The 27,978-nt window shown below is 36.7% G+C and overlaps 1 protein-coding gene across 1 annotated transcript in view; it reads right to left on the reverse strand.

Moving 5' to 3' along the window:
• Nucleotides 1–451: 451 nt before the first annotated feature.
• The window catches only part of LOC124169060 (scavenger receptor class B member 1-like), a 144,251-nt gene continuing 116,724 nt past the window's right edge, over nucleotides 452–27,978 (reverse strand). Inside the window, exons 2-9 of the mRNA XM_046547533.1 lie at nucleotides 25,086–25,177; nucleotides 23,588–23,751; nucleotides 21,471–21,624; nucleotides 19,001–19,207; nucleotides 16,406–16,928; nucleotides 12,635–12,753; nucleotides 9,138–9,260; nucleotides 452–2,336 (exon numbers count right to left, since the gene is read on the reverse strand). Coding sequence (XP_046403489.1) covers nucleotides 2,091–2,336; nucleotides 9,138–9,260; nucleotides 12,635–12,753; nucleotides 16,406–16,928; nucleotides 19,001–19,207; nucleotides 21,471–21,624; nucleotides 23,588–23,751; nucleotides 25,086–25,177 — 1,628 coding nt within the window. The 3' untranslated portion in view covers nucleotides 452–2,090. The remainder of the gene's footprint in view (nucleotides 2,337–9,137; nucleotides 9,261–12,634; nucleotides 12,754–16,405; nucleotides 16,929–19,000; nucleotides 19,208–21,470; nucleotides 21,625–23,587; nucleotides 23,752–25,085; nucleotides 25,178–27,978) is intronic.

Below are 27,978 nucleotides of genomic sequence, written 5' to 3' on the forward strand. Positions count from 1 at the left end.
AAACGCTTGTTCCTATTTATGTTAAGGTGCCAAGGATCCACTTGTCTCCCTTAAAGTGGTGCTGCCTTTCGGAATGATATTCAATTTGCAGCTACGCAGTTGATGAGATTTAGTTCTGGTCCCTACTCTTGGATCACCTCACTATAATGCTTTTCATGTCTGATGATAGGAAAGATTCGAAGTTGAAATCTTTGCCAATATAGTGGTATATGGTGGTGTGGTTGGCAAATAAATTAATTTTGCCGCTAATTCTAGAGCTTAGGTCATTTGTATGCGCAAACGAGTCAATTATGGATGTGAGAAACTTGGAAGTTTTTGAATATAAAATTAGTAGGACCTATTTATTTCTGTAAGGTTCACCTTACATTTTTTGAGTGATTACTTGTTTTGGAATGAAAATGAATTATTTTTAATTCACAATTTCAAAAGGGATTCAATGAAAGTCATGAGAGATATTTTGATATTTACTTAAAATGTAAAAAAAATCATGAAAATACAGTGATATTACTCCTCAGAGGAGTAAAAATTAACACATCATGCAATACATACAGTATGGCCATCAGAGAAGGTGCAGGATATTTTCCAACTAAATTTCAATTCCCATTCCTTGTGCATGATTGGAGGTAGACAATTTTTTCCTGAATTGACTTCTGAAGGATTGTATCACATATATCTTTAAAACATATAACATCTGTCCAGCACTTGATTTAATTTGGATGGCACACAAGAACCATGATGAAATAATCGGTTAGAAGGTACCTCAAGACAAGTTTTAATTACAGGGTGATTCTAATCAATAGCCATAATTTCATAACTCCATATTTTTACACTGATAATTTGATATACATAACTGACACAGACTGGCCAAGTACAGACACAAGCATTGGCTCCTGTAGCTGTCATTTACCCAACTCTGAGCACTTAGGCAAGGATTAGAATAATAATACATAATGCATACAATCTCTGTAATCTGGCTTTGTGGCCTAGGGGCGGCAGGGACAAAAGATCAGCAATTTGCTGCCCCTTCCTCACTCCCAACCACACAGTGAAACATGTGGAAATGTGAAATTTATTCATTGACGAGAAAGTAAGTCTATAATTCCATTGTTTTTTCTTCCAAAGATATGTAGGAAATGTAACATGTCACCTTCAATTATTGAACGGAATCATCCGTGGTGATCTGGAACTAAATATTTAATGTATAAAAGCAATCCTTGCAGCCTTGTCAGTATCTACTATTCACCATAATGATCCGCAGAATGAGTAGCTAGCCACACAATAAACTTTCTGTCACCAAAAATCAAGGGTGACAAGTGCTGTCAAAAGATTTATCAATACATTGTAGGAATGTTTTTTAGTTATTTGGGATGTAGGTTGTATGACTCAACTATTCTTGTATAATCTGCATGAAGTTTAGGTGACATGACCCACTTTATCATGTAGAGAAATCAAAGTTATATAAGGAAATAAGATCAGCCATGAATAATCCACTTGGAAGTGAGAAGGAGAGAGCCAGCATAAAAATATTCAATGCCTTAATGAGTGTTTTCAAAATTGTATTATATGAACTTCTAATTGTATATCCCACAACGTATCCACCTATCTCACATTTTCGATAATTCAATCAATTATGTGTCAGTTTTTTACCTGTGTAGAATTACAGAAATTTTAATGTAATTTAAATTTCCTCAATTCACTTTTAAAAATAACCTCTAATATAACCTCTAAAAATAACCTTACATGGCCTTTGTCGTGCAAGATATTCAGCATTACAAATGGAACAATTTCAATCTCTTGACAAATCATGATTGGCTCTGTAAACATTAACTCCTGGTAGTATTCAAGCATTTGGACAACCTTTTACAAATACACACTCATGACCTCTTACAAATATAGAGTATAGTTTATGAAATATAATGTAATGAAATGGAGTTGATAATTCAGAATCACCCTATATTTTTGTGGCACCATCTCAGCAAAAGGCTTGATTTAATTTAAATCAGTAAATATCATAGTCCTTGTGTAAACACTGGGGAAATCTTGGGATTCCAATACTTGAATTGTAGTCAGTCTTTGTTGCGATAGTGAGATCAACTGTTTCTGCCGAGGAATGCCATTTCCTCTTGCTTCCCTGGGTCCGTAGAGAGCACCATCTTCTTACTCCTGTTCTCCTTGCACTCTGCACGTGCCCTCTTAGTTATCAGAGCAATTACTGCAACCATCAACACAAAACTCAACCCCAGCAACAGCCACCGAGTCGCTTGTTGAGCCACTTGCAAAGTGTGCGTGACCATGCGTATGGCCGACCTGATGTCATCCGGCAAATCTTCGACTCCCTGTGGAAGAGCAAAGAAGTTTGTTAGTACATCTCAGATTAAACCTTCAATCTTAAACCTTGAGTAATTGTGTGAGATGAAGTTACATAACTACTCACGTCGGATGATATTAACCCAGAATTTAAACATTTAAAGTAATAATGATTGCATGATTGGAGATAAATCTGCATTTTATGACGTATTAAGTAACTTGAGTAACTATTTGAGTATTTGAATTGTATTGTCACAAGATTGTGAACTAATACATAGTTTTATTGATAACTAGCAAGCACTGTTTTCGTATATCAAACTTGTACAAAAAAAACCCTCATGACAAGTTGTGGAGCAGCATTTTTACAAGACCCAAGCACTCTTATTGGGTCCAGACACTTAATTATGATACATAATGGAAATATGCGGACACAAAAATGGCATGGAAAGAAAGAGAAAAGTATGTTATGAGATTACAAGGGACACAAATTGCTAAAATATTTTCACTAAATGTAAGTTTTATTCATAAAAATACTCTCAGGTCATATAGACCTGATGTGAGTAATTAAGGGTTATCACGTTTTGTACAAATGGCAAGAATTCTCGTAACTTTTTTCTGATTGTTCTGGATGAATTATGAAGATTCTCATCATTTTTGATTCATTTAGGTGTGTAAACTTCACAATTTTAAAGTATGCTATAGGCATTTGCTAGTGCGTTTTCAGCTGCTGTTCATTACTTATTGTGAATGAACATTTCGTAACGTTTGATTTGGCAAAGTTATGTTTTAAACATTAGCTTTTTAACACATTCAGTGCGGATGACATATATATATATGTCATGAGGGCTTTTCCACTCAGGCGGATGACATAAATGTATGTCTTCGGGAGCTCTTTTTTCCGCTGGTCACTAGGGTGCTCCGAGCGCGCCTAGCGTTACTTTTTCACCCTCCCGCAGTTCGGGAGTGACCTTACACCATTGCGGAAGTGTCCGTTTCTAGTTCTACGTGTTCCTTCATTTTTAGTGTTTTTTTGTTTACTTTAGTGCTATTTTTGGAACAATTTGGCAGGTTGAGATTTTTCTTTTCATTTCCTTCGTCTTTTTTCATCATTCTTATCGTAAATATCATAATCATGTCTTACATATGGATTATTTTTTTTTGTTTGTTTTTTTACCTTCATTTTTAATTTATTCATATTTTATGTGCTATCACAAAAATTATGATTAGACTAACTTTTTTATTAAAGATATTTATCCCCGCTTCATACTCAATACATAATAAAAAAATGATCTTAGTGCGGTGCTTCAGTTAATGATGTTATATTTGTTTTTCTTTTTCAAGGAACATTTTTTATTAATGCAAATTACGTTTATCCTGGGTGATTTTGTTTGGGTCTTTTTCCTACTTTTACGTCATATTTTTTTATTCGTTTCCCTAGGTCAATAACCAATCCTCTATTCATTTCGATTTTATTTCATTTTCTGAGTTATTCATACGTGTTGGGTTAGTTGCAGATTTTCTTCCTTTTCATAAAAAAATAACATATTAATGGCTTATGCAACACTGCATTACATTATCTACAGTATTGGTCTGTATTTTTTTACTCGTTTATTTGTTTCCTTAGCTTTGTAAACGAAATGGCGGAAAAGAATAGACTCAGAGGTATTTTAAGCATTACGGCATTTAAACATTATTTATTCCCTTGAAATAGTATTTTTATCTTATTTTTTAATTTATTCATATCTTATGTGCAACCACAAAAATTATTATCAGACTTAGTTTTTGTTAATAACGTGTATTCCCGTCTAAAAACTTACTATTTTATTCCAAAATGTTTTCATGCGGTCCATAAGGTCGTATTTTATACTTTATTTATAATTTTAAAATAATTATTGCAAATATCGTTTTTTTACATAATTTGGGTTTTTTTCCTAATTTTACGGCATATTTTCTCAGTCATTGCTCCACATCAATTACTTGTCCTCTGATCATTATGGTGTTTTCATTTTGTAGGTCATTTATACATTCTAGTGTTAGGTACACATACAGTCTTAATTTTCCTAAAAACTAAGGTATTAATCACATATGCAACACTCCATTACACAAATTGCACTATTTTGCTGGATAATTATTAAGGCTCAAGGTTGGAGTCCCTCCCTACCAGCGGCACTCGCAGAGATTATTTCAACTTGCAAATGATAGTTTCTTTGAAATAATCCTCTCATAGACGGAGAAAAATGCAGAAAGCATTTTCCTCCAAAATCCTTCACCAAGGGTCTTCACTAAGGGCATAATGGATTGGAAGCCGTTGGACAGGGAGAACTGGAAACTTCCACACATGGGCGCAATTAGGGTTAACACGATTTCTAACGATTGGAGGTCAGAATTAGTGCGAGTAGCGATATTCGGGAGAAAATGTGCCGTGATAGGTTTTTAGGAATGATGCAGGCTCTTCATTTCTCCGCTAACCGTGATGGCATCCGTAGGACAGTGACTACGATTTGCCCAGAATGTGAAGGTCAACCAGGGCTCTGTCTAAGGCCTTGCTTTCAAATATATCATAAACATCTGTGAGAATTTTTATTGAAATGTTTCAATTTTGCAATAACTCTGAGGTAACATAGATTTAAAAAAATGTTTATCCCATAAATGTATATTTTTCTTGCCGTTCATTGTGTGTTCTACTTCTGTGACTTGAAAAAATTAAATCTACGGCCGTTGAAACAAAAAAATACACGTAAAGACTAATTCCAAGATATTTTCGTCATTAACCTAAGGAATCAACGGTAGAAGAAGTATTATAAACGGAAATAAGAAAAGTTCACTTCTTCATACAAGGAAAATTGCATGTGTGTAATGCGGGTTGCGTGAATTGTCAATTACTGGTGACGGGTGGCATACATGTATGTCATTAGGGTTTTTTACAAATTGCTTGAAATAGAAACAAAAAAAATTGCAAATTCTGTTGTATTACTTCCAAGACCACCGTTATGAAGGAAAATCACCCATCCGTCACTGGAGGTTTCGGTGAAAATATCATCCGCATTGAATGTGTTAACCAAGTATAATCTTAAGGCAGTTTGCCCAAATAGGCACACATTTTCAATCTCAACACCTCCACCCAGGTAAATTATTCCTCTAGATTTAAATAGGTACCTAGGTATGAAACGTATTAAACTTACAACAGAGGAGATTTGCTGGCTCTCCTGATTATTGGTCATGTAAACCTAAAGATTGTGGAACAGAGGGAATGGAATGTGTGGATTTTATTGTGAACCTGTTCATTATTGCCACAATTTCTGTTAATTTATCTATGAGGCTAAGAACAGTTTTAAAAGCAGAGCATTTCACCAAAAACCTTAAACCTTAGACCTTTATGCTATCAAGAACTCTGTTGTCAGTATTGCCATTACCTTCACAGAGAAAATACTGCTGGTTTTATGTTTTTGTGGCATTCTAAGGAGTTACACAAAAATTTGAGCTTCTTTTAAACTTTATACACTTTCATTTGAACACTTTCACTCCTGGCTAATTGCCAAATTTGGGTCTTCAGGAATTTCTCTTATAAAAAATTGTAGTTACAAGGAGTATTTTCATTTCAAATTCAAAGTTAGATGCCTAATAGGTGTTTTGAAAAAAAAACCATTTCATTTGGCCATGTCTACAAAAGATGTAGAAAAATACCCAAATGATGGTATGAAACAAATATGTATCCATTTGATGGATTTTTGGAAGGAAAAGTTGGTGGATGTGGGTTTTGTTTTTGCTTATGTAGCTGAACGTAATATTTATTTGCTCCAAAATATTGAAAGCCACATAAGCTAATAGGTACCGTAAGTTGGGGCGAGTTCGGACACGCGGGGCGAGTCCGGACGATCGCGCCGGCTGATGCTTACATTGTATTTCCTTCCGACTTTCGCTTTGTAATACACTGTAATCATGGCTTTAAGACAAAGAAAGGTACAATGTATCATATTACGCATAAAAGTGATGGATCTGTCGCTTTTGGTCGCAGTTCATCCGATTAGTTTGCAGCGCAACATTAGAGTGAAAAATCTTACCGGCGAAAAGAAACATCTCTCCTCTTTGGTAAGTACTTCTGAATGTAATAATACTCAATTCCTCCAAAAGCTGTGCTATTTTTCATTAAGTGTGAAAAATTTCGTGTAAATATTTCGAATACTCTATTTATTAGAGCGCGTTATTTGATTTCATGCACCTAGCTCCGAGGGCAGAATGGTGAGAAATTACGCAAGGGTCGTTGGAGGCCGGCGCTCACACGGACACGACAACCAACAAATTGAGAAGGCTGTTGAGGCTGTGAAATCTGGAAGAATGAGTCTTCGGGGGGCCTGCAAGGAGTTTGGAGTGCCAAAATCCACAGTTCACGACATATTGAAGGATAAACACCCAAAGAAATCTGGAGGACAAACGGTTTTATCCGCCAAGGAAGAGGACCAGCTAGCGCAAGGGATTCTCAAATGTGCCGAGTGGGGCATTCCCTTGCGAGCAATAGACTTAAGGTTAGTCGTTCGGGAATACCTGAACAGGATGGGACGAAAAGAAAAAGTTTTTAAAGACAACTTTCCGGGAATGGAATGGGTTCGTGGTTTCTTGTCAAGACGGCGGGAACTCACCGTGCATTTGGGAGAGAACATTAAGAGAGTCCGCGCAGCAGTGACAAGGGAAGTTCTGGAAAAATACTTTAATAATTTAGAGGTGGTTTTAAATGGTGTTCCTCCGAAAATATTGTCAACTACGATGAGACTAATTTCAGTGACGATCCTGGAAAGTCCCGGGTGATTGTTAAGAGGGGGGAGAAACATCCGTCAGTGATTAAGGACACCAGCAAAACGAGTGTTTCTGTAATGATCGCCGCATCAGCGAGCGGGGAACTTTTACCCCCATACACGGTATATAAAGCCGTTCACTTGTATCCTACCTGGGTAGAAGGCGGCATTGAGGGATCAAGGTTCAATAGGAATATTAGTGGATGGTTTGACATCACAACCTTCGAAGACTGGTTCACCACGACGTGCATGCCATTCTTCAAAAACAGGCAGGGGCCGAAAGTTTTGATTGGGGACAATCTATCGAGTCACCTCTCGGTGGAAGTAATTAGGAAGTGTGAAGAAATGGGAATAGACTTTGTCATGCTTCCACCTAATTCGATCCATTTATGCCAGCCCCTCGATGTAGCTTTTTTTAGACCTCTCAAAATTGCATGGCGAAAATGTTTAGACCAGTGGAAGCGCAAAAATCGTGGCGTTCTTCCAAAAAGTGAGTTCCCCAGGTTATTAAAGTCTGCTTTTGAGTCCATGGGATCTTCATTGTCTCCCAATATTTGTGCAGGGTTTAGAGCCACAGGAATTTTTCCATTCGACAAAAGTCGAGTCATTAGTAAAGTCCCCTCTTTAAATCCAAAGGAAAATTCTGACGCAGCCTCCGATGCTTGGTCCAACGCATTTCTGGAGATGTTAGCATCATCCCGCGCAGAAACACCAGAGGGTAGAAAATCGCGGGGGAAGAAACTAAATGTTGAAGCAGGAAAAAGTGTGAGTGCTGAAATTAAAAATGAATCTGTTTGTGATGATGTGGTTGACATTTCCTTAGAGAAAAATCTGTCTGTTGATGAGGTTTTGGCATCGCATGTCAACAATGAAGTCGATTTTGAAATTCCCGGCTCTCTCACAGAAAATTCGTTCGTGTTATTAAAATTTGGGACCAATAAACGAGATAGGCTGTTTGTAGGGAAAGTGATTGAAGTCTGCTCCAACAAAAAAATCCGTGTGCAGTGCCTTCGAAAAAAAAATACAGCGAAGGAAACTTATTTCAGGTTTCCAGATGTTGCTGACGAGTGCATAGTGGGAAAATCGCAAATTGTTCGTCAGCTTGCTCCGCCAAGGGACTTGCGAAGGGGCCGCTTCGTTTTTAGTTCTTTAAGTGATGTTAATGATGTCGATTAATATGTCAAATTTTGTATCTGATTGTCATTAAAAATTCATTATTAAAACTGGTGAAAAATTGATATTATTGTAAATTTTTTCATTTCCGTTTTCATCGACAACCATTTCGAGGCCTCGGAATTTAACCTGAGCTATTCGGTCCGATTGAGAGTTTAACCTAAAGAAATTTCTTGTTTCATTGATACTTATTTCATACCAAAGAGTTAAATTAAAACTCCGTCTGTATTTAATGTATAAAATTGACGCGAAATGCCACCATATGTTAGTCCACATCTATCAATGCAACGCTCGCGAGATATGCGATTCGCTTTTCAATTTCAACAAATTTGCTGATAGTAAAATAAAAATAAAAGCTCATAGTTGCCGTTTAACATCACCAAGATAAGTAGAAAGTAATATTTTTAATAAATTAACATGTTTTAAGAAAAATATTTCGTTCACAACAACATTAACGCTAACAACTCGCATGCGTCCGAACTCGCCCCAAAACGTGAGGCTTGTTCGAATGGTGTTATTGATCATTTTTCGAAGTTAAATCTAAGACAATATCTTATGATTCATTTGCTTAGTATTTTCAAAGGATTAAGGATTTTAAATTTCGATTTTCACGCATTTTGACAAGTTTTTCGATGCGTAAATCGCATTTATATGTAAAAAAGTGTCCGAACTCGCCCCAACTTACGGTACTGAAAAGAACATATATGTAAATGCAAACTGTCAATTGAACACAACTGGTCTCTCAAATCCCATGTTTTGAAATATGAACAGGTATTTAATACTTTTGAGGAATTACCGTGTAAGACTTATCTGATATGACTTTACAATTCATTTTAGTAAGGATTATTAAAATGACTTCTATCTCACCATTTCAAACCATGCAATTGGAATAATCAGGTTCTTTGGAAATCCATTTAGTTGCCAGATTCCTTTGCGGACCATTGCATTCAGCTGAAGCCTTGACTTTCCACCAAGGGGCACTCCAAGAACCTACACGGAGAAAGTATATTTGATCATTGAAAAAATAATACACACAAATATTTATTTTAAGTACGTATATGCCCCAGAATTCCACAAAGTAAACTGTTTGCTTTGACTGGGATAGAAACCTGGATCTCCCAAATTTGCAGCAGATGTTCTACCATTTCAACTTTTATTTTTTTTTTGCTAAATTAAGCATGCAAATTACAATTGACCGTAAAATATTATTGGTGAATTGGCCTATGCACTTAGTACATCAATGAATACATGCCACTCGCTTAGTATAGGTAATTAAAATTTTTGATGATCTGCTACTTCTCAAATTTTCAAGGAAATAAGGAAATTATGATCTTTTATCTAGGAAATTCTTGTTTACTTGAAGACTCACTAATGGAATAATGTAGTTGAATTTACTATTGGTATCCTTATACCATACCTATTGGGCCACTCAAACCTCTGAAGGTGTTTAGCCTCGCCAAAAACTCCTCGTCTTCTCTTTTGATCTTCCATCCAATCACCTTCTGCTCTCATTCTTCTCGGATTGGGTCTTTCCTTCGTTACTGTGGTCATCTCAAAGTAGGTCACTTCCATCTAGGTGGGCCTTCTGGCACCGCCTTAGTTGCATCATTTTCTGTACTTTTCCGCTCATGACCTGTCCACCTGAGTTCTACTTTTGTTCTACTTCTCTTTTCGTTGATTTTCTTGTTCTACTTTTGGCTGATGTAATTATATTTGGATCCTTTTTACAGCTCCATTAACTCATTGTTGATTCTAATTCTCCACATTCCATCTTTGTTTATTGGATCATAGATACACTTTAAAATATATTTCCAAAAACTATCAGCTTTTTTTTGTCTGTTTGGATGTCCATATTTCTGACCCGCATAAGACAACTGGCTGTGTGTCGATCTTATATAGGTATCTCTGGATCAGTTTTTGTAGACACTATTTTGTATTATAGAAGCCCTTGTAAAGCTCACTTGCTTCAACTAGCATTTAATATTCTGGAACGTATTTTTGTTTGTCTCCGTTTGATTTGTCTGAATAATACATATTCACCCCCAAATTCTTTAATTCTGTTAATCTTTGAAATGCAAAATTTTTCACCCTTAAATAGTTGCTAACATTATTGGGTTGCTAACATTGGTTGGCCTAACCTACTAATATATTTGGCCTTCCGTTCATCTACCTCTAATCCCACCGTCTTTGAATCTCCTTATAGAATCATAGGAAGGCTCTCTGAGGCAATCTCCCCACTTATAAAGCCATATCATCTGCTCCTTTTGCTCCTAATTCACAATTAGAGTTTACACAGTTTGCTGGTCATGGTGCAAGTTGCCTCTATCTAGGGCATGGATGTTCATATGTACGTTCAATTGTTAAATGTTATTAAAACAAGAATTTAAAAGGCTAAATAGCATTCTTTTTGGTAGTGTGGCTATAAAAATGCAGATTCGCAAAAGTTTGTCTGAAGGCTCAGAATTATGCACCCTTAATGCTCATTTCTGGATCCATTAGGTACACTTGTTCAATGCAAATTCATAATTGCTTGATCACTGGGATATTATATGATTTTTTTTCTTATCTGTGTAGAAATGATCTTTTTTGGACAATTTATATAGTCAATACTCCTGGCAGAAAATTTTATCTTGGTAAAATAATCCTCCTTAAGTTAAGCATAAATCTTAATAACATGTTTTTGAACAAATGTGGTTGGATAGAATCTTTTCATAATGGTATAGTTGATAGGACTAGGTAGTAAGTACACACATTATGATGCCAAGGCTTTTAGGTATCTTCATTAGTCTGCATTGATAATGCTTCTTAATTTTGACATGTATAAATAGTCCACTTTTCATCATAAAAGCAACCATACCAACAACCTGAAAACATCACAGAACTCTAAATTCACATTAAACGGCAATGGAAGCTAAAATTACTTGCAATGAATATCATTCTTCATCATAGTCTGTCACTAGCCATCAAGGAAATAAACAATTATTCTAAAATCTTTAATTTCTATTGGACCTAATTAGGCATACATTCTCTTTTGCTGCAATACTTTGTGTTTTGGAATTTATTAAGAAACACAGGGAATCATTACTAATGATATAACCTTCAATTTGTGTGCAATAAAAAATGAAATAATTGTGGTAGTCCATGCAAGTTTGATGTAATCATGGGTAATAGTTGCGTCAGCATTTAGGAGCCGTATTGTGGTAGAATAACTAGCAAAGTGTTCAGCATTTGTTGTTAAGTTTTGTAGCCTCAACCTCAGGAATGTAACCTCAGTGAGTTGGAAAATGTCAATTCACCTGTCATTATGAAGAGAGAAAGGACAATGCCCATGATGTTAAATGACAAGAAAAAGAGTTCAATTTCTCTCAAAACAGTCACATCCACATATAGTAAGTGGTAGCTCTTGTTGTCTCAATTACAACACAAGATTCCCCCTTCCCAAACCTTCAAAACCCATATTATTGTATTCATACTTTCTAGTGCTATGCTCATTACAAAAAATTATCTCAACTCAGATATTCACCCCCATTACCCCAGGAAATCTAATAATCTTTATGTAACTATTGTTAGCACCAGTTCCAAAAAATTATGGCCAAAAGATATGAGAATCAGAATTTATAACAAATGTCGTATGAGTTTAAGTGTGTAAAACCAACTTACGTTTTCAAATCAAAGCTAAAATCTTTTCTTTTACAAAACTGATTTATTCAATTAATGAGTAACCAGTTGGACATTGAATCTATCTTGTCTTTTGTGTTCAATCCTTCTACATCAATGATTTTATTCAGTTCTTTACTTGTTAATGTGATGCCATATTGAATTGCTTGTCAATTGTGACAGAGTTTGAAAAATAATAAAGACCCATATTTTTCTCTTTTTCAATCTATTGCCTAGCTACTTCTGGAGCTACTTGCTACAAAAAAAAAATCAATGGATTTTAGCCCTACTGCTTTCAATATGAGGTCAGGCAGGTCTTAACTCTCAGTCAATTCTTGGAAATGTGAATGGGTCTCATGCGTTTTGTTGCTCTTTACATTCTTGATAGCAAATTTCTTCCCTCAATGAAAGGTTCTCCCTGAGCAAGCTAACAAACAAACCAGGGCTCTAATAATGTCACCAACTCATAAAAGTGGGTGGCAACTTTCGTGCCATCTTATTTTTTAAATGCAAGACAGTGAAACTTTCCTTCCTTTTCTATGTACTGATCTTTTTAAATGAAATACAATTTTGGGTCTCAGTGAATAATCCCAGTATGTATTTCAGTAACAAATATTTAGGCACATGGTAAACAAATGTTGCTGATTTGGGTTAAAATTGCTGTGTTTGAGCAGAGTGTTTGTTGGTCATTTAAAAAGCACACTTACCGGCTGAACGTCCAAGGAAAACTCGTGAAGTTCTTTGACTGGGTTCAAACCTTCAAAAGGCTCCAGGAGAGATTTGTCAGCTGAATAAAAATGAGGAAAAGATCCCATGATCGGTGCTCCTAGAATTGAAAAAAATGTTGGAATCAATATTGCATGCATTTCATTGGTGTAAACATGTTAGTACTTCTCTCATTCAATGATTGAACTTGAAAGGCCGGATTGAATAGGCCAAGGTGGAGCTCACCCAGCCACAAGCATTTGAATTTGAAACATTTAGATTATGAGGTCTAGTTGCTTTCTATGGACTTCCTTGTACTTCTAGAATTTTTAAATAGGGTATCTGAGGGCTTCACTAAGGCTTTGAAGCTGGACCCTTTGGATAAAAAATCTGATTTGAGATAATATATATTGTCTGCATGTAGCTCAAGTTCCAGGAATTTATGTGGAGACTTCACTGGTATTCGCAAGAGAACCATTTACTGCCTTTAGAACATTTGCATCATGATCTTTATGCTCAGACCTATTTGTGTATCAGGATATTATGGCATCATAATGATTTCTTTCCTCTATTTTAAGGGAGAGGGTTAGTTTGTAACCGACTTATAAGGTTGCCAATGTAATGTTGTATCTAGAATGCTTGAAAAGTGTAAGGTTTTGTTTGAAGTAGATATAACTTACTTATGGCCCATAGGAGTAATTCAGTCTTCTAAACATTTTTATACATTCATGAGTGAACTGATTTCTGTTAATTATGTTAACTCTTTAGATGGTGAGTGTGCTGGTGGACAGTCATTTTCCTAAACTTGGCCGATTAGCTATGTACTTGGGTATACACACAGCATACATGCATAATGAGAACACATACATCTAAATTTCTTATACTTTGCCAAATTAATCAAATCACCCATCAGCATTCAAATATTGCTGAAACTGGGTGCAAAAGATTGACTTATAATCTAAGTCTGTAACATAGTTAAGATATGTGAGAGGAGATATACATGTATCTAAGGAAAGATATGTGTTTAGGTTCCATAATTTTTTATCAGCTTCCTGATTGTTTGACACATACATATTAAAATTAAACTTTTTGTAGGAATTACAATATAATTGACGAAGTTGACCTGCTAGCTTCCATCATTGGCAGAGAAATGAGAATACATACTACATGGTGATACATATGCTTTACAGCAGTACTTAATAAGCGATACTGCAAATAAGCGATAGACAAGGCATAGCCTTTATTTTAGCATTGGAGGGATATTCATTGGTTTTTTAATACGTGGGGAACGGATTTTGCTGGATGGGCAGTAAAAAAAACATTTCATGGATAGTCTCAAGCCATCAAAAAATCTCTCAAAAAGTCTGATTTATATTTTAACTGTTTATGTTCTTTCTATATTTCTCACAATATGAACTAGATAATCTAATTGAAGACGTTAATTTCTTTAATTATTTAGCAATTAAATAGAATAATATTATTTCAGTTGTCTTCAATATCAAAGGCAAAAAGGAAAGAATCAAAAGTTTCTCTCATCCAGGTAACTATGCGCTCCGCAACGCTTTAAAGCGTTGCACATTGCCTATGCTGGCAGGATGAACATATTCTGGCACGGCACATCTCTTCGTCATTTTAGCTAAGTTTAGATGGGAGGTAACATGCCTATAGACTGTGGGATAAAAGTCTGCTGGCGATTGAAATATGAATTCGCAATTTTTAAGTTGGCAATTATGGCAAGTTGGACGAGAAGAAGAGAAAAGAAAAAAGAACAAAAGTGCAGCGTTTCGAATATGTTCGGCAATGGCCCCAATGCGGAGCGTTACCTTGGTGACGAGAGATATGAATGAAATGAGATAGGAGGGATGAAGGCCTATTAGAACACGACAGGAATGTCCATCAGTTTTAGTTAGTTAAAATTTTAAGTTTGAGGGGCAACTAAGTTTAATTCGTGTGAAAATTACTAAGTCGTTATTACTCCTACTACCTTGCTAATGGTAGTCCCATCAAGGGTGAATGAGAAGAGAGGACTACGACCCCCCCCCTAATCCCCGAAATAAGGATCGCTACTGCAGTGAAGGTAACATATTTGCAACTTTCGGAAATAGCCTATCTCAGGGGTCTCCAAAATACGGCCCGCGGAGGGCTTTCATCCGGCCCGCGCACTCGTTTCAAGTAGCGCACGATTCTCGCTCGTTTAACTCTTTGAGACGCCGATAGGAGCATTGCAGCGCTGTACTGCACGTCAAAGTTGCCTTCAACTGTTCGCAAATAAGAAATACGCCACTGGATTCTTCAGTAGACGTTGGTATCGAATACTTAAGTCATCGGCAAAGCTGCTATCCGGCCCGCGGGGCGATTATAAACTTGGAATGTGGCCCTGGTGGCGTAGTGAATTGGAGACCCCTGGCCTATCTTTCTAGTTAGAAGTATGTAACGTATGTCATTCTTAGGTCGCTGATCAGAATTGGAAAGAACAATGTAATTTCATGAACATCTATGACTGTTTTTAAGCACGAGGAATAAAATCTGGACATACCTCCAAACGGCAACTACCAATCTTGAAAGAGGAGAAATTTAGCAAGAGAAAAAAATACCACGCTATCACTGACAAATTCCACCTTTGGGTCAATCCATTTCAAATCCTTTTCTCAACAGTTTTAATTATCCAGATTTATGAAATTATTGGTTCCCTACAAATAGGCAATCACAAGCCTCTCTTTGAAGAAAATTTACAAGCCATACTTTTTTTGCCAGCCATTTTCAAAAGGGCGGCTTGGCAAATGAAAACTTGGCAAAAAAAGTTTGATTCCGAAGCTATTTTAAACGATATCAGAATAATTTTAGAAAACAGTGTATTCAGCATGAAAAAACTTTAGGAAACCATTTTTTGAATTTTCTATCATAAAAGACAGCCAAAATCTTTCCGTAAAACCTCGGGAAAAATTTGCCAATACTAACTTATTAATACCATAAATAGTGTTTTTTTCTGTCTACTTGTAGGGAATCAATGGAAAAAAAAATAACGACAGTGAAAAATGTCGAGCAACACATTTTATTTATATTGGGTGATTTGAAATGGAAAGACCCCTTTCTAAAGAGTTAATAGGGTACTTTCCTTCATCAAAGAAAACGAAAGGCATTGATTGCGATTCTTCACCCACCATTTATGTATTCAAATATACAAATTATTTGATTTTGGAAATGCCGGTTTAGACGAATGGCAATGGTCAATTTTATCCTCATTTGAAAAAGGCCAGATTGGCGCCCATGCGATGCCACTCCACGTGACGTCACAGGGACCTAGTTTCTATATGTGTAGATAGGAGTTTTACATCGTCTGAGTTTACCAATGCATGCATGAGGCATATAGCTCAGGGAAACATGTCTTTATAATCACCTATTAAAATTGGCTATGGTCGGAAAGTTTCCTTCGTTTGATAAGGTATTAATAATCCTTATTTAAGCCAAGCGCTACCAGCTAGCAGGGTACTCTGCTACCTGCTAGCATCCTGTGTTGTATCAGCGCTCAAAACCTTGCCCCAAGGTCACCTCACTCGCGGCAGCTGGAACCAGAACGACGTCACATGGAGTTTTCCCAGCATTCATACTTAGCCGTCGCGTTTTCGCGCGCTTGAAATATTTCCCTTTTCATTTAATCGCGAAAAATAGATATTTTGATTTAAAAATCTTAAAGCGTGAAATACGTACTCCAGGAGTAATAATCTTTCAATTTAGGCAATAAAAAAATAATAGGTAACCACCCTATTCCTCACCATAAGCGCAGGGTGTTGCGTTGAAGACTCCGGATGGTGGGCAGATGGAGTGTTCAGGGTCGCAGAAGCACTTGTGCTTGGGGTTTTTGACTGCGTCGTCGAAGACGCCTTCCGGCGGCCGGAACCGGATGGCCGGGAACCCGAACGCCTCCACTTCCTCCGACGGCACGATCGGGAACCTTCGGCACAGCTCGTAGTTGAACACCGTGAGGCGAAGTTGGTCTGACGTCTCTTCGGGGTGAGACTGGTCGGTGTCGCTATGGTGGTCATTGTTGTCTTCGGGCTTCTCCGTGCTATTCTCTTCTTCTTCGGCTTCTGCGTTCGTTGTTGGCGGAGGAATTTTTATTTTCGGCAGAGCCAAGAGTGGGAATATACTTCCTTCGCTGCCGTCTACTCTGTTGCATTCGTAGCCGTTCCAGTATGGAAGGGAATCCTCGCCGTTAAATTTGGAGATGACGCCCAGCTTCTTCTTGTTCTTCAGTCCAGTGTGGATACTGACTCGATCCCTGGAGACACCAGTTATCTGTGAAAAATGAGACGATGTGTTTTTAGGCTATTAAGGTTCTAGAATTTTTATTTATTTGAAATAGCTTACTAGGGGGTTTTCGAGGGTCCTGAGGCCATTTTCGGCACTATTATCCACCGAACTCTGTCCCTTGTGATTCGAACTATGTGGTCGTATGAGTTTGAGCGTTAGTGAGAGGACTAAATATGTGCAAGATGGTATGAAACGGGTGTCATAGGGGCACAGGTCATGTAAAATACATTAAAAATTGGCCAAAATAGCACATTTTACTTTTTTCGCGGTGTTCCACCACCTAAATCTCCTTTTTTCATTACATTAACCGAAAGGGATTTCAATACTCCTTCGAAACACATTTTTTCTTCGTGGCCCTCTCAAAAATATTTTATGAAAACTAGCGTTTGAAATTTGTAAATCGACGCCATTTATCCTTATACCATTGAGAAGTTGTAAAAAAAAATTGGGCATCTTCTCCATTAAGAAAGCCCTCAAATGCCGCAAAACTGCATTGCAATATGCTTTCTATCCCGACATATAAAAAAAAACAGTGGAAATCGAATTTTTGACGTAGCCGGCCCTGGTGGGCCTTTTTGATCCCTAATCCTATGCTCTAAGTCCGGGAAAAATCCCGGAAGGGGGACTTTTCACCCTCTTATTCGGCTATGCTCTTTATCAAATTAGTGATATGACATTCGGTTCTCCTCCACGACGCAGTTTTTGTAATTTTAATTTTTGAAGTGTATAATTCGCCATTTTACGTAAAATATAGTTTAAAGGTTTTCAAATGTAATATAATTTTTACAAATATATTTTTTTCTGTTTTTAGTATTAAAATTTTTATAAACACGGTGATAGAAACTCACATAGAATTCTTTTAAGTTTCATTAGATGTCCTAAATAATTCGTTATTGTTGTTATTACTGTTTTCAGGATCCTAAGTATAATTATCTTCTATGGCCTCTGTTTTTTCTGCTTGAAGTAAGGAATTTTAACAGAACGTTCTAGGGAATTCTGTGGAACTCTAGGAAAACTTTTTAGGAATTCTACGCAGATTTCTTTTAAAAAAAGTTTTTCAGTCCTCTATAAAGTACCTTTCAGAAATTCTGCACAATTTTCTAGGGAATTATGTTGAATATTTCATACCGAATTGGATGTTTTTCTAGTGATTTGTTAACAAGATTCTGTGGAAACATGAAATTTCAGCAGAATTTTGCGCCAGGCAATTCATTCACTGATCGTGCCAAAATTGTGCCGCAAACGAAATACTCATTCTGTCGTTTTAGTATAATAGGGTAGTTTACTTCATCAAAGAAAACGAAATGTATTGATTGCGATTCCTTACCCACCATTAGTGTATTCATAATATACAAATTATTTGGTTTTAGAAACCCCAGTTTAGACGAATGCTAATGGTCAATTTTAACCTCATTTGAAAAAGGCCAGATTGGCGCCGATGCGATTCTACTCCACGTGACGTCATAGGGACCTAGATGGTATACGAGTATATAGGAGTTTTACAGCGTCTGAGATTACCAATACCTGCATGAGGCACAGAGCTCAGGGAAACATTCCTTAATAATCACCTATTAAAACTGCCTATGGTCGGAAAGTTTCCTTCGTTTGATAAGGTATAAATAATCCTTATTTAAGCCAAGCGCTACCAGCTAGCAGGGTACTCTGCTACCTGCTAGCAGCCTGCGTCGTAGCGGCGCACACATACTCGACCCAAGATCACCTCACACGCCGACAGCTGGAACCAGAAATACGTCCCACGGACTTTTCCCATCATTCCTACTTAGCTGTCTCGTTTTCGCGAGCTTGAAATTTTTCACTTTTCGTTTAAATGCGAAAAATAGATATCATCATTTGAAAATCTAAGAGCGTAAAATGCGCACTCCAGGAGTAATAACCTTTCGATTTAGGCAATGAAAAAATAATAGGAAACCACCCTATTGGAAAGTTTTGTCTCAGGTCATAAATATGTGTGCTAAAAATGTCTATTCCAGATGAAATGTTATCAAAATTCCTTAATTAATAATTTGTCGAGTATATTTTGAAATGAATGTCCTCACCGAAGCCATCATTCCGAACTTATCGAAGGGGACGTCGCTGAGTGACGGGACGATGTTCTTGGCGAGGTTGAAAAGCGGATCATCGTATCCCCAAAAGAAGTCACCCACTCTCATCTTGACGAACGGCTCGACCTTCAGAGTCTTCAAGATAGTCGCCAGACCCATCCGCACGATGTAATGGGAGTCGTGCATCACAGAAGCCGAACCCTAATTGATGAAAGAGAAAAAATATAATAATAATAATTAACTCATTTTTTGCTACAGGAGTTTTAACTCCTATGGAACATATATCGTTATAGCAGAAACAGAGAAGGATTTGAAAAATATTCTGGTTAATATGGTTGGGGTAATGAGTAGATATCAACTGAAAATAAGCACGAAGAAAACCAAGATCTTAGTATGCAGCAGAAGAGAAGAAGTCAAGACCAACATTAAAATAGGGAGGCAAAAACTGATAGAAGTGGATGAATTCTGTTATTTGGGAAGCAAGATAACTAGTGACGGGAGAAGCAAGAAAGAAATTATCAGCAGAATAGCCCAGGCGAAGAGAGCATTCCACCAAAAGAGAGACCTGCTTACAGCGGGAAACTTAAATATGGATGTAAAGAAACAATTTATAAGAACCTACATCTGGAGTATGCTCCTATACGGAAGTGAGGCATGGACAATGACCGCAGCGGAGAAAGCAAGGATAGAGGCCTTTGAAATGTGGTGCTACAGAAGAATGATGAAAATCAAATGGATCGACCGAGTTAGTAACGAGGAAGTCCTAAGAAGGGTAGGAGAGAAGAGAAGCCTCATGAAAACCTTAATAAGAAGACGGAACAACCTTATAGGCCACATCTTGAGACATGATGGCCTGATGAAGACAATCGTCGAAGGACAGGTGGAAGGCAAGAATGGAAAAGGAAGACCTCGAACAAAATATATGGAACAAGTAAAGAGAGATGTGAAAGAGAAGAAATACGTAGGAGTGAAAAGATTAGCTGATAGGAGAACTGAGTGGAGAGCTGCGTCAAACCAATCCTAGGATTGGTGACCAGTGATGATGATGATGATGATGATGGAACATAGAAATAGTTAAAGTGGTGAGCAGTACAATTAACATAGTAAACTGGAACTAACATAGTAAAACTGGAAAAGAATCATTTTTTTTCTATCACAAAAACGAACATTAAACATAATCAGTAAACTGCAGGAATGATAATCGAAGCAAATTGTACGGTTGGCTTAGTCACTAACTCTGGTTAACTCATATTTTACTCCCATTTCACGGCTACTTACCTCAATCGAAAAACTAATTTTGGAGATTTAATTCCCTAATTCAAATATCTTTCTGTTATTCCATAGCACTGGCCGTCTGGGTTTGAAAGCCTGGTGTAAAAAATACATTTAAATCCACTTTCTTATTTCTGTAAACACACACTAGAATTAAAGTACGCACCAGTGCAGCTCGGCAGATCTTATTTCGTCATTTTTTCACGAATAATTACTCATGTAATACTAAAGTCATCAACTAAAAAATTTCGGGGTTGATTTGGGGAACTTTGTTAAAGTTTTCCAGTTTCCAAATTAATTACAACTGAAAAATACTCAGGTAAAATTTCCATGTTTGATGTACACTGTACAGTAAATATTGGATAAGGGCCTTCGTAACATACGCTAAAGTAAATGTAGACGACGACATTAATTTTAGTGATGTGATAAAAAATACCGTCCGGCCTCTTAAGGCGGCCATAGAATCCTTGAGCATCATACATGATTTGAAGAGGCAAAAAACCTTAAAGTTTCCATTATATACTGAAGTTAAGTAAACATGGATGGGCGCGCAATGAAATCAACTATGAACCACACTCATAAAAGTAGACAATTAGCATCACTGGGTGACACTCATTGCATGCATTAAAACATCGCCAACGAAGATAATGTGTTACCATACGGTAAGCGTCTAATATCACGAGACACTTAAGCCTTGAACACACTTTCAGTCTTCACTGCGGAAAGTTTATTTGTAGCTCCATATCCGGTGGAGCATGCACTAGAAATTTTATCCATTTTTTATCCAGATATTTATTTTATTTTTGCAACCATTTTTATTTATTTTTTTGAAATATTTTCCCACTACCCGAGGGAAAACATTTCAAAAAACTTATGAAAAAAAACACTTTACAAAAGATATACCAAAAAAACGTAAAAAAATAAGTTACAAACACCGTTATATTAAACTATTACAATAATCTTCAAAGAAAATATTAAATAAAATTCAACAATGCATACTTTGCAGGCATTTATGTTTGCATTTATAGATTCACTTCGACAACTTCTAATATTCTATAAGTCGCCATGAAATACAAAAATCACGTTAGCCTCGGATTTCTTGGTACGGCCAGCTTCAAAAAAGTGAAACTAAAAAGAATGAAAATGTAAGGAGCTGGGTGCGGTTGCTCTGAAAAACTATGTGATTACTCACCAGTAGCGGGAGGTTAGGGACGATGACTTGATCGTCCTCACTGACCCCTATTGACTGGTCAGGAAGGAACTCGTAAGTGCGGTTGTCTTGAAAGGTCACGATCTCACCATCTTCGTCCTCGTCGAACTCCACGTACACCTTAGTTCGCCGCAACCTAAGAATGGAACAGAAATTAATTGAGAGAAGGTACTATGTTCTATGGGGCAAACCTTAGTTACATTTGTTATGTGAAATGGATATACTTGCTTCGAAAAATCGCATTATTATTAGTTTCCGATATAATTGCGAGTTACAGAATTAAGGGAATAAGAGCGCTGTTGGCGGATTTACGAATATTATGGGGGAAGGTGGCCACCCCCCGTAATTACTTCTGCAAACATTTAAAAGATGATAAGATGTGAAGTGGACTTCAAATGAATTTTATTTTATATTTCGCCAGCTTCATAAACATCGTATCAAAATAATATATGAAAATCTAGAAGTCGCTTAGGTATGGAAGGAATTAAAACTTTGCTGTTTCCTCTTGGTTTTTTTATTCTTTTCGACCATGGTTTCCTTAAAGGGTAACATTTTAATCACGAAAATAAGGAGTAAAACTGAGAGAAGAGAAGAAAATATTCTAGCCATCTCACTCCACTCAAATATAGTAAATATACAGATAAATTTTCCTGTTTTATTTTTTAAGTTTTCCCCCTTGTCTCGCTCCCTATTATTACTTATATGTAAAAGCCACTTTTCTAGGCATATCAGGGATGGCGACTTACAAATAATAACTATAAAAATAACGATTTCTGTACCTGAAGATGTCGCCTCTGCGACGAAACCGGTCGTATTGAATAAATTGTGTGAAAAAGTATCATAACTTTTTATTGTTTAATACTAAGATTGGTTTGACGAAGCTCTCCATTCCTCTCTCCTATCCGCTAACCTTTCCATAGCGACGTATTTCTTCTCTTTTGCATCCTTTATAAACTGTCTTATGCAACTCACTCGGGGCCGTCCCTTGCCCTTCTTCCCTTCCACCTGTCCTTATGCAATTGTTTTCATTAGGCCATCATGTCTCGTAATGTGGGCAGCTAAGTTGTCCCGTCTTCTCAATAAGTTTTTAGAAAACTTCTCTTTTTTTCCCAATCTTCTCGTTACTCATTACTTACTCGGTCGATCCATTTTATCTTCATCATTCTTCTCATTTCGAATGCTTCTATTCTTCATTTTTCTGCAACTTCCGACGTCCAAGTCTCGTTTTTATAGAAAAAACATGATCCGTATGTAGCACGTGATGAAATGTTTCCTTGTTTTCGGTGGTACAGGAATAAATTAAACAATGTAAACCGTCTTCAACCAAATGAAATATTGCCGTTAAATGTAGAGCACACACCATATTGTCCAGATTGTGTAGTTTAGACGACCGTCTCATCTTTAATCTACCTATAGAAAAGAGGATGTGTTTGTCCGCATGCTCTGCATTTCCATAAGGCTGCACAGATTGCAACCGAAGTTAGAAGTTAGTTAGAAGTTAGAACGTAGGTGCAACATCTCATGCCACAGTAGCCTGCAGTACTACTTCTTGTTGTGTCCGACGCGTCGTTTTCTCATTACCGATTGTTACGTCACGTCACACAACTTCTATGATTGGACATCCTGTAGGGTAGGCTCACTTCTCTGCTCACTTGCGGAAATCCAAAGGTCCTTGGTTCCATTCCCGGTCCAGGGGAATTTTTTCTCGTGATAATTATTGAATATTTCACCGCCGTTCACGCGGCAGGACTAGAAATGTTACACTCACTTCTTGACGAGGTCAAAGCGAAAAAATAACTAAAAGTATTCTAAACTTAACTATTAATTCTGTCGGTGCACATGTACACCATCCATATATACCAAATAAATACCATTTGTTGTTACATATGTTTACCATCATCATACCTGCTTTGTTCCCTTGCGTAAAAATCCCGCCATGTAACCATGAATTCCAAGTGTCCCACTTCTAGGGTACTATCCCTCCCGAGTAATGCCGTGTGGCCTGCTAGTAATTTATAAAAGTCACGAGATAACCCCATATTAGCGGCTTGTACTGAAGGAAGGTTTTATCTCCTTCTGATTTTTCTCTCGTACCTTACCTGTACACGTAGGGTCCTATCTCCACGACTTTCAGCTTCTTTTCCGTTCCGTTCAGGTATGCGTCGGAGTTGGTGTAGTTGAATACCCTGAGGGTAAATGTGGTCTCCACGGGAGGATCTTTCCACCAATCATACAGCTGCGTCTCGTTCTTGATCACCAGGGTCTGTTCATCGAAGGAATGAGGTCTCATTATTTATTTTCTTAAGATATAAGAAAAAATATTTTATGGTTGCCATGTATCTATAACAATAATATCAGTAAAGAAAAGTGATGAATGAATGGTTTTCATACACAATCCATTACTCGTGTAATAACTAAAATTACTGCCAATAACCCCAAAATATTTAATTAAATATTAAAATACATAAAATATGGCCTTTAAATGGAATATTGAATTTATAATCTGAAGATTTAATAAAAGTAAACTATAAAAAACTTAAAACAGAATGAGTGGATAATGGAGACAATGATAGGGCGGACATTAGGATATGGTTTAATTAGGAAGCAATTATTTCCCTGAGAAGTCATTCTTTCCCAGCGAATTACTTGCGTGAGTTCTTCTCGTGATTATCACCGGTTTAATTCGCATTATATCACCAGGGATAAATTGTTATTCATTCAAGACTTTCATACTTATTAAAACATTTAATTGTGAAAATGAAGAATTCATTTTAATTCCATCTAAAAAAATTCCCGTCCTCAAGAATTTTAGTTCCACTATTATGGTCAGAATAATACTTATAGCACTGATTTCTCCGTGAATATGTTCTTACGACATTCTGCGAAATCAGTGCATATTTAGTTTCGTCACACTGTAATAGATACCGCGCATTCCCGTTCACTTTCTTCTTCAGGTTTTCTCATCTTCTTCCCCTCCTCCCTCCCCTTACTTTCACCCACTCCAGTTAAAAATTGTATATCGATGGCTATGTTCTAACAAAATGTGTCTCAAAATTCGGCCGGTTTGACACACGTATCTTAAACAAAGTGTAATAACATTAAAAAATAAAATTCAAGCAAAAAACAACTCTTTGTTGGCAAATGTGAGCTTCTTTTTAAGTTTCACGAATTTTTGATTTTTTAATTTTAGCGCACAGTTAGAAAAAATTGATCGTTTTTTTTGCTCTCCTAAAAAGTTGCTATTTTTGAGATACGCGTTGTTAGAACTCAGCCATCGATATAATGTACAACACACTAATTGTACTATCGTACCTTACCTTTAGGTACCTTACCTTTTAGGTACCTTGAAGATGATGCAGTAACATTGAAACAAGGACGCAATAAATTTAATAAATATGGATTGTGGCAAGTGGCAAATTTCAATATTCTTATAAATGGCCTAAACTGCAAGAGTTAATATTTAAATATGGCATTTATGTAGATATGTATCAGTTTTTTTAACAAGTGTATTCATCGAAATGGTTTGAGGAATTCTGCTGATTTTGTTACTATGAAGGAGTAATAAGGACGCAAAAAAGTTATATAAGTTTTCCTTACGCTGAGTATCAGATTGTGAGCGATGTCTGTTGTCCACAGGAGCACAGCGCCAACGAAAGCAATGCAAGACATGCAAAACATGACGAGGATACCTGAAAAATTGGAGAAAGAAATATGTTTTTTAGTAAATGAAAACGCAATTTAGGTAAAAATTACGCTTTGAAACCAAAATGTCTTTTTCCGGTTCCACACAATGCATTCCCATACAATTGGGCACTCCATTCTTCGAATGAAAGGTATAAATGTTACCCCATTGGCACCATTTGTTAAAAACAATTGATTCTGACGCTGGGGTTTTCTCCTCTCGGTAATATCAGAAATTTATTCCATCAACAAGGTTCTTTTTACGCTGATTTTTCTTGTTTCTTTGGTATCTTAGGATATTTAAAAATCCTACATTAATTTGAGAAAATTTCATTTCACATTTTGGGAAATCTAGCGAACCAAAGGACAACTTAGTACATAGTATGAGCGGGATAGTTCATCTGTGCAAACACTTGTTAAGACTTCGTGCATTTGAATCACTAAGCCACTTATTATTTTGAAGGACATATAATAATAATTACTCCTACATTTTGTTTTTACATTTGAATACAAAAAAAAACAAGAGAAGGAGCTTTAGGTGGTCTCCAAGTTCATAGGACCAGAATTGAGCCACCATCAAATAATAAAATGTATACCAATAAAAACATAATAATGCAGCAAATGATACATGAGTGTTTTTAATAAATAACATCAAAACAAATTTTCAACTATTTCTTGCGAGAAAGGCCAGTCCTTAGCAAGTCTTAATTTTACATTTGAGGTTTTATTTTTTTAATTCTAGCGGGCAGTAAATGAAATAACTTTGGCCCCGTGTAAAGAAAATAGCGTTTATATAAAGTTAACTTAGGTCTGTTTGCTGCTACAAATGACGCACTCCTTAAATTATATTAATATTTGTCACTTACATTTGTATTTATATGAATTACGCTCACAATCATTGAATTGACATCATCGTATTTTTGTATATTTTAACGATTTATTCATTCCATGTAATACTTGTTAATTGTTCAAAAAATATATCAGACGCAATCGAATATCTTATAGTTATTAATAGGATATGCAAGTCTTAAATTGATGCTATTTTTCTCATTTACGTCAATACCTCGGTATTTTCATGTAGTCTATGTACAGTTTTTCTGATAAAATGTTCTTTTATAAAATGAAGTATCTGTAAATCATATGAGCAATGAAAGTAAAAACCTATTGGTACCATAAAAACAGACCTGCCTAGTAGGGCACCTAACAACCAAATATGTTCATTAATATTACGTCAATCCATTTTTTTTAAATAATAGAGTATGTTTTACATTATCATTATTTATATTGAGCTACGATGACTCCAATATTAAGTCTGGGAGTTAAGCATCTACGAGCTGTTTATTCCGAATCGAGTTAGTTACTCTATCTCTTATTTTTTCAAGCTTAAGCTACATGATGCAGCTTGAGCCCAGTGAGAAAAAGTCGTGATCACAATCAACGTAATAAAAAATCCTCTCCAAAAAGTCCAAGGAAACACGGATGTATCTTCCATGGCTACGAAGAATTATCTCTGTAAAAAAATGAAAACGGACGTGATTATATCGCCGGAATTTATACTCTCTTGTTTTTCTCGATTTTTAACTTATTTTATTTCGTCCTTGGCTTGAAACGATTTTGTTTTTGAAAGGATAGGTCTTAAAAAAACTCTGCACAGGTGAAAAATTACGATAAAATTACTAAAATATATAAAAAATGACGAAAATAGTTCATTAGCGGCAGTGTAGTAAATGGAAACGGAGATTTGATATTTTGAGTTGAGTTTCTTGAGGCACTTGCTTTTTTATTATTTTGTTCTGAAGGTCCCTCTGTTGTATTTTTTCATCAAACTGGGCGCGACTCTGACCTTTCCTAATACGATGCCCGGTCGACCTTGCCTTAATGCGATTTAAGGACGCATTGATGGCTATCCGTGAAGGGTTTAGACCGTGAGTCACGTCTCCTTAGCCTACGTGATGCTTTCCCCGGGCCGCGCCGAAAAAACGTGACTGCTCGACCGCGAAGCGAGCTCCTTAGAGCGTTTCCTTGGAGGAGCAACATCTTGTTGTTGGTCCTCGGCGTAGGCGTTTATACGATGGGTTTTATCGTTACAATAGCACCCACGCGCGGTCTTCTAGGGCCGACCACGAAACCTTGGGTGACCCAAACAATCTAGAGTCAACTCTTTTGGGAGAGATACCGTATAACAGCTTAGTGAAAAGCTATACAAGGATATGGGCACCTTGAGCGTATTTTAATTTCAAAACTCTACAGATTGCGTTTCAACTGATTCGCAATAATTATCAGGTACAGAGAAATTTCAGTTAGGGACAAAAAAGCAATTACTCTAGTTAGACTTTTATATCTACAGATTTATAGAAATACAGAGTCCTTTAACTCTTACATCTGTCTTTTTCGGATGTGTTCTTCCACTCATTGATTATTGTTCGCCCGTATGGTCCTCAGCCTGTCCCTCAAATACTTAAAAACTCTAAATAGGCCGATTAATTCCTTCGTTAACTTCGTGAGAATTCGTGACCCCTCCCTCCGTAATCTCACTTCTGATGATTTCCTCTCTCAACTTTAGATAATTCCCTTACACCGACGACGTACACTTAGTGACCTCAGGTTTTCCACCGAATCATGAATGGCCTCTTCAGGTCTAACGACATTCTCTCAATGTCCTCCCTCCGTGTCCCTTCCCGTAAAACTCAGAACCCATCTCTTTTCCATCTACCTCTCCACCGTTTATCTGTGACCCAGAGATCCCTTACATACCGGCCACCTACTACTAATAATTCCATCAAAGCTCCTTTTTGTCGATATAACATCA

Source organism: Ischnura elegans, chromosome 12 (genome assembly GCF_921293095.1).
Source record: "Ischnura elegans chromosome 12, ioIscEleg1.1, whole genome shotgun sequence".
In the NCBI taxonomy this organism is placed as follows: Eukaryota; Metazoa; Arthropoda; class Insecta; order Odonata; family Coenagrionidae; genus Ischnura; species Ischnura elegans.